This window comes from Ambystoma mexicanum, chromosome 2p, assembly GCF_040938575.1.
Source record: "Ambystoma mexicanum isolate Mex_15411 chromosome 2p, UKY_AmexF1_1, whole genome shotgun sequence".
In the NCBI taxonomy this organism is placed as follows: domain Eukaryota; kingdom Metazoa; phylum Chordata; class Amphibia; order Caudata; family Ambystomatidae; genus Ambystoma; species Ambystoma mexicanum.
Window position 1 is genome coordinate 599,520,412 of NC_090923.1, and position 14,499 is coordinate 599,534,910.

The 14,499-nt window shown below is 45.6% G+C and overlaps 1 protein-coding gene across 1 annotated transcript in view; it reads left to right on the forward strand.

Annotated features, from left to right (window-relative positions):
- The first annotated feature begins 4,475 nt into the window (after positions 1-4,475).
- RASSF1 (Ras association domain family member 1) overlaps positions 4,476-14,499 on the forward strand; it is a 541,383-nt gene continuing 531,359 nt past the window's right edge. Inside the window, exon 1 of the mRNA XM_069644109.1 lies at positions 4,476-5,206. Within this exon, the coding sequence (XP_069500210.1) occupies positions 4,888-5,206 (319 nt within the window). The 5' untranslated portion in view covers positions 4,476-4,887. The remainder of the gene's footprint in view (positions 5,207-14,499) is intronic.

Sequence of the window (14,499 nt, forward strand, 5' to 3'; positions counted from 1 at the left end):
CTCGCCAGTTATTGCACGAGGTACATAAAGGATTTTGCCATGGTCAGTGAACCCCTCAGAGCGTTGACGAAACAGAATGCAGTTTTCAACTGGTCGGAGGAGTGCCAACGTGCCTTCTGATCATTCAGAAAAGAGTGGCGTGAGCCGAAAACATGTCCCACTATGACTCGGACCGGAAAACAGAGCTAACAGTTGACGCAAGTCCCGTGGGACTGGCCGCCATTTTAGCCCAAATTGACTCAAAAGATCTGACGCAAACACACATTGTTGCATATGCTGGCAGGAGCCTCTCAGCCACCGAGCAGGCTTATTCTCACGCGGAGAAGGAGAGTCTTGCAGTGGTGTGGGCGTGTGAACATTTCCAACTGTTCCTTTACGTAAGCCATTTCTAGTAGTGACTGACCATCAAGTACTCCTGTTTCTCTACGCAACCCACAGGCCAGGATGCCACCCGCATTGCGAGAGGGGTCTCCGGCTGCAGGACTATTCTTTCGAAATCATACATAGACCAGGAAAGGAGGAAAACCCTGGAGACTTTTTATCCAGACATCCAAGGACAAGGTGTACCCCTGAACCATGGATGGCGGACCGATACCTTTGATACCTGACCAGGCATGCCAAATACTGTGCGAGGGGCTCAAGTCAGGTCAATGGAGGAGAGCCAAAGAACAGGGTCACCAAGCATCGGAAGAAGTACGGCAGGAGGTGGGCAGGCTGTTGCAGGAGAAAGAGGAGCTCACGCTCTCAGAAGGCAATCTCTTATTAAAAGGACAAAAGGGGTGATTCCAACATCTCTAAAAAGGAAGGTGGTAGAGCTTGATCACGAGGGTTATCGAGGAGTGGTCTCCACAAAGCGCATGTTGCGCCAGAAGGTGTGGTTTTCACAGCTAGACACCATGGTGGAGGAGCTCCTGAGACAGTGTCACACATTCTGCCTCCTCGCGCTGAATTGGCGCCCAGGGCCGTTGAGAATGTCCGAACTGCCGGGGGGCATATGGGAGGTGGTGGCGGTTGACTTCTTCAGTCCTATCGAAGGGGGAGATATGCATTGGCCGTCATGGATGAGTATTCTAGATATCCGGAAGCTCAAATCATATCGTCGACTGCAGCCCAGCACGTAATTCCGGTGTTGGACCGCATCTTCATGGCTTACGGTGTCCCTCAGGAAGTGAAGACAGACAACAGGCCTCCGTTCAACTGACATGGCTTCACTAAGTTCAGCGAGTACATGGGGTTTCACCATCACAAGGTCACACCTTTATGGCCACAGGCCAATGGTATGAATGAACGGTTCATGGCCAATCTGAAGAGAGCACTCCAGGTGGCTCGGCTCACGGGGCAGCCCTATGAACAAGTGCTCCATCAACTGTTGAGGGATTACCGACGCACGCCCCACAGTTCCACTGGGAAAACCCCAGCAGAGGTAATGTTTGGTAGAGAAATCAGGACCCGGCTGCCGCAGGCCAGCCCCACTGAGGACTGATCAACACTAGACACTGAAATAAGAGAACGAGATCTGGCCACGAAAGAGCGCATGAAGGAGTATGCGGATGGTCGCCGGAAGGCTCGAGATCCCCAACTTGAGGTAGCAGACGTAGTCCCCGTAAGACAACCACAAAATCACAAGCACACCGCAGCTTTTCAAGAGGAACCTCTGATCATCCTGGAAAAGAAGGGCGCCATGATCGGGGCCCAAGGCGCAGGGGATTGGCCACTCGTAATTCCTCACATTTCAAGAAAGTTCCCCTTTTGGGGTCACAGCGACTAAGTGGAAGAGTGGAGATACCCGTTGACTATGCCTCCGATGATCCTTATCAAGGAGATCAGGAGGACTCAGAAGTGTCTGGCCGGGAGGACCAAGGTGAGAGAGCGGGGACCAGCGGCTCTGTTGAACGGTTCAGCTCTCGACCCCAGCGAGCCAGGAATAAGCCTTGCTGCCTCATCGAGGAGATGTCTTAGCGAACAGTGTTCCTGTTTGTTCATCACCTCTGTTGGGTAACTGTTTAATTTGGGGGGATGTCATGTTGACACATTAGTTCCGGGGCAGTTGGGAGGCGGGAGGCAGGGTGAGAAGTGACGCGGGAAAGCGGGGTAAGTTAGACACAGAAGGAACGCGAATAAAGGACATTGTTTGAGATGCTCCGTGTCCGTCTTGATTACTGCACAGCGAGGTGCTTGTATGCAGGGCCTCATCCGACCTCAAGGCCAGTACACCCTCCTCCGTATTTACCTACAGGTTGTTTTCCAGAAGCAGCTGGGTGGCAGTTATATGCCAGGCCCATCTCTCCCCCATAGCACCTCATACATAGAGCACCACTTATCACAACAGCCTCTAAATAGCCTGCTATATGACAAATAGCCAAAAAGTCATCACTATACTTAATACCCAGTTTACGAACCTCTGTGGCAGGTATGGAAACAAAGTTATTTTGAAGGTATTGTTTAAGGCATTAGAAAAATTATGTAAATGTAATAATCATAGAGCATTTTCTTTTCCACTGTACCAAAGTACATATTCTGACGGTTTCACCCTTCTCAACATTTGCATTATAGTGTTATTTCTAGGAGGCATGCTTCCTAAAAATAACACTATAATGCTGTCAGAATGTTAGGGATGGTGCTGCGGGGTGGTCTGTGGGGGGTGCACCAAAAACTCTTGCACAGCTGGCAGACCTGGGGCTGGCCGGCACTTGCAAGGTGTATATATTGTGTCAAGACTCAGGGCCTGACTGGCATACCGGCCAACTTTATTGGCGTTAGCGCCCACCCGTCTGGTGGTCTTACTGCCGGATTGCGGGTTGGTTGCTAACCGTTACTCCTCATTGGGTCATTTTCGGTGCAATTACCGTGCTGTAATACCACTGGTGGAAATTGCACTGAAAATGAGCATTTTTCCGGCGTGTTTACCCCCAGCTCTGAGCTGGGGATAAGCACACGGGACTCGAGATTGGGCGGAGCGGTATATGCAGCGGTAACACCATTACCACCACGTTTAAGGGCTACCGCACAACTCGTGATGAGACCCTCAGTCTTACGACGAAGCACTACATACACAATGCCTAAGGATTTCAATGGTGCAGTCTGCTATATAAGCATTTTCATTGAGTCACTTGTATGGACAGATATACAAACATGAAACAGCCCAAAGGCATCGTTTCACAAAATGTGTTAATATAGGTATATGTTGTTTCGTAAAATGCCGAAGCCACGTCGTCAAAGCGCTCGAGTCCATTTGGGCTGTAAGTGTCTTCAGTTAGATTACAGAACACATTGCAAGGATTTGGTGACAGCCTACATGGGACTGCCAAATATGTTATTGTATAGGTTCTTATACCTTACACTGTTGCCACCTCTGGTTTCTAGACGCTCTGGCGGATCTGCAATGCAAGGAGGGGGGCAGGGTTTGTTAGTAGGATTGAGCGGGAAAAGAGCAAGATAGCTGTGATGTGCTGTTGGCCGCTTCAGAGCGTCCGTGTGTTTTTCGGTTGGTGGTCGCCACGTGGTGTTGGGCGAGATTTTGCGTGGTTTCATTGTTGTGCTCTTGCAGAAGAGAACCACCTTAATTAAATTAAAAACGTAATGCCATGTCTACTCTGCTTTAAGCGCGTATGCACACAACGCAGCGTGAATTACACTGAAGTGCACACATGGGGCTCAACCAAAGCACGCCCGTTTGCTTCACAGATCCCCACGTGCATGCAGCTGTCCTTGTGCGTGGACAGGCAGCTAGGCAGACAGCACGCGCAGCACAATGGGCTGTGTGTTATAGGCAGTTCATCGGTGATAGGCGCCTTTTCCTGCTCGGCTGCAGTGGACGTCTTTCAGATCAGAACGAAGACATCAAAGGCGAGAAGGAACGGAAGGAAACGGAAAGAAACGATGTGAGTGCGCGTGTAAGAGTAAGCGAAAAGAAAGAACATAGAGAGAGGGTGATGCAAACAGCCTGAAAGGAAGGAACATACCGAATGGATAGAGTAGAGAAAGAGTGAGGCACGACATGTCGCATATCGTGAGGTGCAGAAGAAACGAGGGGGGAAACTGAGTCGATAAGAAAAGAAAAAAGAATGCTTTTTTCATTAAAAAAAGTAAATAACACAACGAAGTGGTAGGTGAGGAGAACCCTAGGCAACTCTGAAAGGCTGGTGAATTGCAAAAAAGAAAGCGCCAAGAGAGTCGGTAGGAGAAACAGAGTAAGAGGAAACCTCAAGAAACTTTGACGATCACTGCACTGAGCCACAGTGAGTCTGCAAGGGAGGGAGGGGAGGTAACGGTAGAACTCTGCGCCAGACAGAGGGGGCGAGGGATAGAGAAACCCGAGACGGCAGGCTAGCCAGACGAGAGGGAGAGAAAGACAGCAAAGAAGGGACAAGCCAAGAGACTGAACCTCCAATGTGAGGAAGCGAGGGGCAAACAGATTGAGAGAGAACTAAGAAGGGGGGGGGCAGAGAGAGGACGTGAGGGAGGGAGGATACCACTGAGGGTAATGCGGGGGAAGACGGGGCGAGACAAACGGACAGAGAAGGCGTGTGAACGGAAAGCTTGCAGGGAGGCAGTGCGCGAGAAGAGAGTAGGAATCAGGGAGAGGAACACAGAGAGATAGTGATAAGAGGCTACAAGTGTGAAGCAGAAGCCGACAGGAGAGAGGAGAGTTGTGCGATAAAGGGGGCTGGACTGGCAGGAAAAGGGGATGGGTGAGATTGTGTGAATTCGACTGCCAAGAAACTTTTTTTTGAATGGAAACAAAAACCCTGGATTTGTGCATATGAACATGTCCTCTTCCTGCGCCTCTTTGCTTTCCTGAGGATTTTTAAATTGCTGTTCCAGTGCCAATACTCTAGAGCACATCATGGAGGGGGTTCCTTTCTTAAGCATGCAGCTCTCGGTGACATGGCTGTAAGGCATCCCCCAGAAATGGAGTTGATAGAGCTGAGAGATATGGGACCCATCGACCTTGCAGGGGGCCAAAGGACCCGGGGCAATCGCCTGGAGAGGGCAAATGCCCTGAGGATCGCCCCGAACAAGGCCCCTGATCTCCTGACCAGGGTGCGGAAGCTACGACTACTTGGGGAGCAGAGCGACCCCCGACTTACCAGGGACCTGGGCGAGGGCCACCACTTCCAGACGTGCACCCACACTCAGCCAGCCTGGTGTGACCTCTGTGGGGACTTCATCTGGGGCATCTACAAGAAGAGCCTGCGCTGCACTGGTGAGTAACCAAGAATGCCCCCGACCCGTGCTTGCGAACTGGTCCTGGGTTCAGAGGGAAGAGGAGATTTATGTTGGTTGTACTGAAAGTGGGGCACCTGGGCGGGGACCAGGAGTGGATGCAACCCTCAAGCATTCTTAGGACCGCCTTTTGCTGAGGCCAACCGCACAGCATTAACACCAACCCAGTGGTAGAAGTGTACCAAACAAAGTAGTGGAACTGTGGTCTCGGCAAGGCAGTGGGTAGGCGTAAATGTAGTGCAACATGTGACGAGTGTTGCGGCCAGGGCATTGCAATAGTCTAAGTAACTAGTAACTAAGGCTCCTATTAGAACTTCACACTTGCACAAGGACATGACTGGGCAAATTCTCTGTAAAGAATGGTGAATATGGTCATAAAAAGTAGAGGAATGGTAAACAGATACAATTAAAAGTAGTGGAACACCGCTCTCAACCGTTCCCGCTCACTTCAATCACTGCACCAACCCTACACACCAGGGAAAATACGTCCCCAACTTACTCTTAACCAGGGCTTGGAATTGAGAGGAGCTGGCAGCTCTTTAGCTCCTGCTTGTTGGCCTAGAAGAGCTTGACCCCAACATCTACCAGGAGCTACTTTTGGCTCCAACTGATGCCAAACCCACCTATGTGAATTTACGCTGTGTTTGTGCCAATCTATAAATTACATTCAGATACAGCTCTATGACATTCAAAGCATAAGGAGTCATAAATAATGGACAAAATGATAGGTCTCTATCATACGTGGAAGTTTGATTTGCGCAACGCTATGTACTAGCTCCTCGTGCCCCTGTGGTAGCTCCTGGTCGCTGGTTAATGCTGGATACCCAGGAACTGCTTTTAGCTCCTGCTTAGCCAACCTTAATTTCAAGACCCATTAAGTCTCACATGTTGACATGCTGGCCCTCTGCTAACTGGAAACTAGCAGAGTTGGCACTCTGGCTCTGAGGATCTGGGCTTTCAAGCCGCCTTGGAGCGAAGCAACCCGACACAGGAACCTCGGGAAAACATTAAAGAATGATTGAGGTATTCACTTTGATTCCAATCTACCCTGATGAAAATATATCCCTACACACGTGTGTGTATCCATACAAGAGGCCAGGCAAATCACCCACTTGTACTATCACTAATCAAGTATTATTTTAGCACTCACTTTAGCAATAGTTCTATTGCGCAGAGCTCTCGAAATGCACCTTGCGTGTGCATTTATGGCATGCTAGTAAGTAGTTAATATCCTGTCACTTCTTTTGTATATTTCACCAAAGACATTGAGCTCGCTTTTGTCCCTAGACATGTGATTTTTGGTGAATCTGATCCTATGGCCACACAACGTTCTCTGGATCGCGTCAGGTCCTTTTTAGCTGAGTAAGCCCACAAATTCCATAGCTTCCATTTTGAAAGTCATTCCATGTTCTCCAAGGTGCCTCTGCGCTTTGCATTTTGAGAGCAAATGAAGTGTTGATAAATAAGTCTCCAGTCTCGCTCCTGCGGACCCTTGACCCTTGAGGTCTACGTGGGAGCGTGGGTCTGTTTGTTATTTAGTCACTCCTCTCGCCGGGTTGACATGCATTTTACTGAAAGCCAAATAGCAAAGACTTTCTAATTAAGACCATAAGTGGGATTAAGAACAATCTCCCCCTACCTGAACGTTTCTGCAGGTTGTGTAAGGACAGAATGAAATCGGAAACGGGCAAACATGTTCTTACCAGATGTGTCGCTATGATAAAGGTCTACACAACATTTTATACAGATTTTGTCCATAACTTGGAACACGTTGGCAGTAATGAATTCTCGCAAAGAGCCGTTAACGCAAAGGGAAACGGGATGAAATTATACATTGCTATGTACAATGTTTGGATGACTGTCGAGAAATCATTGGACATAAACATATAGCGAACTGCCAGTTCATGGATGTTCTCCTTCCTTTTTACTATGGGAAAGTTTTTATCAGGAAAAACTGCTTATAAATTTGCCATCCGCAATTACTATTTGGACTTGTAGTCTCGAATATGTAAAAGAATTAATACTTATTCACTGGTGGATCATGGACACATTCATATATCCGCTTAATTTTGAATTCCGAATGTAACTCATTTTTCTTCTTATTCTCAATTTATTATTTTTTTTCTCTTCTGCTTATTTTGTTTCTTATGTTACTATTTTCTTTATTCATTTAATATGCTAGTATTTATCTTAACGATCAATTGTTTTTTCTTAAATGTAATTTTTATGTCATGTGAAAAGCTTATAATAAGCTATAACACATTAATAATAAATTAAATTAAGTTTCTAATTAAGACATAAACACGTTAAACAAAATGAACACGAATCACATAGAAACAGTTGATACACGCTACAAAGCAATGACCCTGGCACATGCAGTATAACACGCACCACTATTAAGGATTCACGTTAAGGCAAAAGGTATTTAGTGCCAGTGTGTGACCACAGTTAAAAACGATCAGTAACCACAGGAAGTCTTCTACACTGGCCGTCTTTTTCAGTTTGGGCTGATTGGTCGAGCTGCAGCCAACCCTTGGCATGTATGTGATACAGGGATGAGGGGATCAACTGAGTGTAGTGCTGCACTGCAAATATTCTAGGCGATGTTGCATCCTCAGGGCCAGCAATGCAGGCGGAGAGCAGTGTTCGTGCAGCATAAAGGGTGGATTATACAAAGCCAAACTATTGGCTATGTCAAGGCCCTTGGGCTATGTTCTTGTTATCTGAGGTTGTCTGTTGTGTTCGAATGTGTAATTGAAGGCTTTGTGTTGTCTTCCTCCAGCCATATAGGCCGGCCCCATAAGGTTTTGTTTTTGCATAACTCTATTAATTGCATTTGGCCATTTACAAATCGATTCTATTGGATGTAACGCATGTCCTATGCCTTTTTTGGACGTATACAGAGAAAATTCCAGTTGATTCTACTAAAAGGTGGTTGCAGGTGTCTAGTGGGGTCTATTTATGTGTTTTTTTTCTATTGAACAAATAGGCATTCTTTTCTTTTTCTCCTTTTACCTCATGTATTGCAGTCCCCATAAACCCAACTTCTGCAAATGGGACGTATGGAATCCATGTGCTAGGACGCCCACGCGCACCATCACCAAATATTGGTGAAACTGCACTTCATAGCACAATAGGCTCTGTGAAGGAACAAGGAACACGTTTCAGTGGCTACAGACATAGCTACACAATCTATCACCCTGGCTTTATTGTGGTAATGGTGGGCATTTAGAATGCCACCATGGCTGGTGTTTTATTGCAGCACTAGATGGAGGTTCTCGTGCCTTGCTTGGCCTAGGGTTCACATCAAGTATGAAGGGAACAAGTCCTGCAAAAAATATTGGTGGGAAGTGGACTAATTAGTAGATAGAATGTACCAACATAACAGGAAGTGATGTAATAGGATGTGAAGTCACAGCAATGCAAAGGGGCGTGCCGGCCCCCTGCACTCGATTGCAGTAGAACATGTTTTCTCTTATAACACAGTCGGTAGCTTCCTGGAAAATGAATGCTGAGGAGGAAGATGCAGAATTCCACAAGACCGATTCATGTTGACAAAACACTGCCCACATTTCACTCCCTGATCATTCACCATTATTTTTTAAAAAAATGTGCAGAGTCGACAAGTGTTATGCACGTCTGTGTTGATAGATGATATAATTCGCAGTTGCTGTAGTATATTTGCAGTTTTGTTTCTTCTTTATAATCGAAAGATTACAAGTGAATTGTGCTTAACAGCCTTCACCTAAAAAGGAAACTCTCCTACAATTTTAAATTATCAAAGACAAGCTCCAAAAAGTCCTGTGATACATACACTTACTTTTAGTCCTTCTTTGATGTAAGTAAACGCGTGGCTTGTTATGCAGGATGAGATGAAATATTCAGTTTAACATAACCAATAGATTTTACATGTCAAACTAGCATTTGATATGGAAATGAAATGGACTGCTTTGAACAGCTTATTATGTTTGTATCCAGCCTGTGTTGTTTTATATGTGAGTGAATATTCAGCAGCCAAATGTTTGGCGGTGTGGGGTTCTGGATTTGAGATGCAGATTTGCAGATAACAAACGTTCCCCAAAATTAATATTTATCATGCGACCTAAATGAGGTGCTCGGTTCCACCGGCTCAGAGGTCACTAGAAGCCCCCCCCCCAACCCCCCCCGCGCTCCCCCTCCCTCGGCTGGCCTAAGAGAAGTGATTGCTAAATAGAGTAAAGCCCCCCATCTAAACGTTGTAAAAGGACTTCATCCACCCGTGTGTACCCTGTATGTGTGTATATGCATTGAAATAGGTATATGTGTAGGTTTCTTATGTGTAGGTTTCTTATGTGGATCGTGGCAGCGTCAGGGCATTTCAACCATTTCAAATTAAATAGGCCCTGACACCTCTGGAGGCCCTCCGTGGCATCTGCCGGGGCAAATAGGCTCTCCATCAATCACACAATAAGTCAATCCTTAACTAGAGGCACTTTGCTCTGTCTGCCACCAGCCCAATCCCTGGACACAGCAGAAGTAATTCTTCGTGTATGTAGCTTGCCTTATGTTTTACACATAAAAAAGCATTGCTTGGAGATTAATTTCCCATGACAGCCAAAATAATCCTCTGCTCTAGTTTATGAATTTAAAAGCATACTGCTTCTTTGCACAAAAAGGGCAAATATATACACCATAACAATACAACAGCTTGCTTCAGTTAGCAAAACCCAACGACCATTGTTTGCACTGCATTCGAAACCAAAGTTGCAAAAAACTGCAGCAAACAGTATTCATACCAACTACAATTGGGAGGATGTGTTCAAGTGCCTGAACTTCAAAGTGACCTCCACGGAGATAGTCCTTACTTTTCAACCAGTAGCCCTTTGCATTCTGGGATTTTTAGTTTAGTGCTCTTCATAATAATAAATATGCCCCTACTCCAGCCACTGCATGGCTAAACTGTGAGCACTGGTTTTCAGTGTCACCTGACATGGGTCAACCTTCCCTTCATCCAAAATACAGGAAGCTGTTTTCTTTTCGTTTTTGATACACACTTTCATATGAATATAGCACTGTGAAGGGCACTAACAGGCATTATGTTCCTTCTGGATTTTAACACAGTAACAATTTTCCCTTGTGCACTAAAAAGAAAACACTGCTATGTATTTGTATCCTTGTAGCCTTGCTTGTTTCTTTTACACTTGGTGATTCAGTGAATCACTTTTCAAGTGAAATCCGATTCTGCTCCCATAGAATTAATCTAGTGTGCTGCTGGTGGGCCTACAGGTTTATTTCGAAAACTCTCCTGCAGCCGTTTTCAGTGGGATGACAATTCTTCTCGAAGGTCCAAACCTTGGCTGTTTTCATCTGTTGCCATCCGTCTCCACCTTCCAGTCCCCTACCTCTTGCCCTTAAGTACCATCTCCTCCCTTCCCTCTCCTCCTCGAACCTGTTCATTTGCATTTGCCCTAAGGAAACATGTTGTCAGGAAACTCTCTTCCGTGTGGTAAACCTTCTATAATTCCTGCCGTGTTTAGTTCCTTTAGGTTTCCCTAGCAGGTTCATGCCTATTCAAAAAAGGATTGGGTTGAGGAGGCATTGCTGCAATAACAGAATCTGGCATGTGCACTGTTGTGAAGTATTTCACTGTGTTATTGCACATGTCACCAATTGTTCCAATGTTTATATTTGTTCTGTTTGGATCCATGCGCCAATCACTGGCAGACAGGTTTGTTCAACTTATTTGGTGCAATTTGACAGGTCTGTTTAGAATGTCTTCCTTCCTCTTCCACTAAGAACTCTGCATTTCGGGTTATAAAAACACATAGAACAGAAGTCGTAGACCTCGATGGGAAGGGTAGTGAAGAGCAACGACACACCTGAAACCACATATAGCAGATCATAACATGACGCATCAAGGTCATGAAAAAGGCATGCAAGTCATCTCAAAGCATTGGAAGTTAGAGAAGCACATGAAAACATTGTAACGAGGCAAAACAATCCCAGATGTCCTCCAACCACTACTCCTTCCAATGGCCTCTGCATAAAGGTCTCAATTCACGTTCTCACATTCTCTGTCCCTCTCTCTCTGAGCAGTCTGGCGACTCCACTCACTACCATAAACTAGGTGGTAAGAATGATGGGAGTCAAGACATTTCAGTTCAGAGAAATATCTGCTTGAGATATGAAGACCCGACACGGCCATTTCAACTTCCTTGTTATGCAGGATGGCAGCAGGGGCGTTGCTAGGGGGGGCTAAGGGGGCTATAGCCCCTGATCTTTTGGTTGTAGCCCCGGATAGAATCTCAGGAGCTACAGCCAAAAGACTAGCTAGCCCCCAGTCCCAACAATTCTGACATCAGCTTAGCCCCGGGTCTTTTCCAGACCTAGCAACTCCCCTGGATGGCAGACTTAGACCACCTCAATCCTTGTGCTAACTTGCTAAGGTGCTGTGCTCAGTGTCTCAAACAAAAGAACAAAGAAAATTAGTAGTGCACATGGTGTGGCGCTTATAAGGTAAATGCCCAGTAATTCATTGTCGCTCGTGCCTTTGGAGATAGCAACTCTTTGTATCTGATCATAACTAGCCATGGCGTGCTGCAACTTTAAGGAAGTGGTGCAATGAAGCCAGGAAGGAAGTGGTCTCACAATACAATAACCTTATAGCAATCCTTTTGTTGAGAGACAAATTAATACGGCATCTGTAACTATGTTATGTTATGGGGTGCTTATAACGCGCCGGAGCCCGCAGGCATCAGGGCTCACATAAAACAGAGGACAGGGAATAACAAGGCCAAACAAGCATGTATAAGACTCAGGCTAAGAGTAAAGAGAAAGGGGCAAGACGTCATAATCAGTTATTCAAATAGATGCATCTGGAGCTTTTTCCGAAAGGTTTTGTGGTTCTCTGTAGACTATGACCCCTCCCCGGCCCAATATCGTAAAGGTGAGAAACATTATTCTTTAAGGCAACCATACTGCCCTTAACGCAGGCAGGTACAGCAAGGGATGAATACTATGTAAGCTGAAGATGGTGAGAATAACTAAAATCACGCATATGCATCCATTGAAGCACATATGCACTCACCATGAAGAAAACGCACTAGGTCAAATATGCATTTATACATGAAGAATATTAACATTGCAACCATATAGACATGAAGAATAGCAACATAAGCAATATATAAACTGAATGCAACATGAGCGACACGTGAGGATAGCTCACTAGCATTTAAAGGCAACAGTAATGGACAGCCATCTTTTCTAAAATGGAAGCTGCATCACGCTTCTAAGTAAATGAAAGGCCTCAAGGCTTCACGAGAATTCAAAACGCTGAAATAACAAAATAAAGATCCTTGCAGAGAGCAGATAATAGCTTGTAGCCGGAGCCAGCTTACTAAGAAATTAGCCAGGGTCCGAGCGTCACAGAGAAGACACACAATAAGTGTTCCTAGGACGCAAATGGAATACTCCCAAATTAATTAAAGTCTGTAAAACTACAACTGAGCATTGTGAGCCGGGTGCAGGGTAATTATGAGTCAGAAGACCCCATGAAGAATAAGCTCAAGAGAGTCCCTAGAGGTAGAGGAGTCCATAACATTCACATTAATATTAGTTAAAACCTTCATAAATGCAGGTTGAATTAAATCCAAACGGGGTCCTCTTGCACGTGAGCCATAATTGAAGAATCCTGTCTATTCATTACTAAGAAACACAGATAGGGGACCTGTCTCACTCCTTATGCATATTTCCAGACACGAGACATCGTACAAGGTTAACTACAAAGGCGATCAACCTGGCTCATGGCCTAGAAGATGAGGGATTGTGTTTTGGTGAAGTAAATACAGGCAGCTTGTGGACCTCTCTCCCCTTACTCCCATTTGCCTCATGTCTTGATGACCTGTCAGTTGTCCAAGGTTTATCAGGATAAAGCCAACCAATCAAAACCCTTGATGACAAGCTGCCCATTACGCATTGCGCCAACCAATAAAATATCGTAATTATGATGCATTTCTGTTATCAATTTAGAGGTGGTCTTAGGAGGATCCATCAGTGAAGCATTATCCAGTTAGAAGTTTAGCCCATATAGAAAATGCATATATTCAATTCCCCTAACCAATCCCCTCTTCCCGTAGGTTTTGTATTATGATGTCGTCACTATGACATGTTTTTGGTATAAAAATGCTGTCCCCGCTTTATTTTGTGTATTGATTAAGCTGAGGTTTGCCTTTCACTTTGACTATTTCCATTATTGAGTGTAATCATTTCTGGCTCCTTCTCTGCGTAATATGACACACCTGAAACCACATATAGCAGATCATAACATGACGCATCAAGGTCATGAAAAAGGCATGCAAGTCATCTCAAAGCATTGGAAGTTAGAGAAGCACATGAAAACATTGTAACGAGGCAAAGCAATCCCAGATGTCCTCCAACCACTACTCCTTCCAATGGCCTCTGCATAAAGGTCTCAATTCACGTTCTCACATTCTCTGTCCCTCTCTCTCTGAGCAGTCTGGCGACTCCACTCACTACCATAAACTAGGTGGTAAGAATGATGGGAGTCAAGACATTTCAGTTCAGAGAAATATCTGCTTGAGATATGAAGACCCGACACGGCCATTTCAACTTCCTTGTTATGCAGGATGGCAGCAGGGGCGTTGCTAGGGGGGGCTAAGGGGGCTATAGCCCCTGATCTTTTGGTTGTAGCCCCGGATAGAATCTCAGGAGCTACAGCCAAAAGACTAGCTAGCCCCCAGTCCCAACAATTCTGACATCAGCTTAGCCCCGGGTCTTTTCCAGACCTAGCAACTCCCCTGGATGGCAGACTTAGACCACCTCAATCCTTGTGCTAACTTGCTAAGGTGCTGTGCTCAGTGTCTCAAACAAAAGAACAAAGAAAATTAGTAGTGCACATGGTGTGGCGCTTATAAGGTAAATGCCCAGTAATTCATTGTCGCTCGTGCCTTTGGAGATAGCAACTCTTTGTATCTGATCATAACTAGCCATGGCGTGCTGCAACTTTAAGGAAGTGGTGCAATGAAGCCAGGAAGGAAGTGGTCTCACAATACAATAACCTTATAGCAATCCTTTTGTTGAGAGACAAATTAATACGGCATCTGTAACTATGTTATGTTATGTGGTGCTTATAACGCGCCGGAGCCCGCAGGCATCAGGGCTCACATAAAACAGAGGACAGGGAATAACAAGGCCAAACAAGCATGTATAAGACTCAGGCTAAGAGTAAAGAGAAAGGGGCAAGACGTCATAATCAGTTATTCAAATAGATGCATC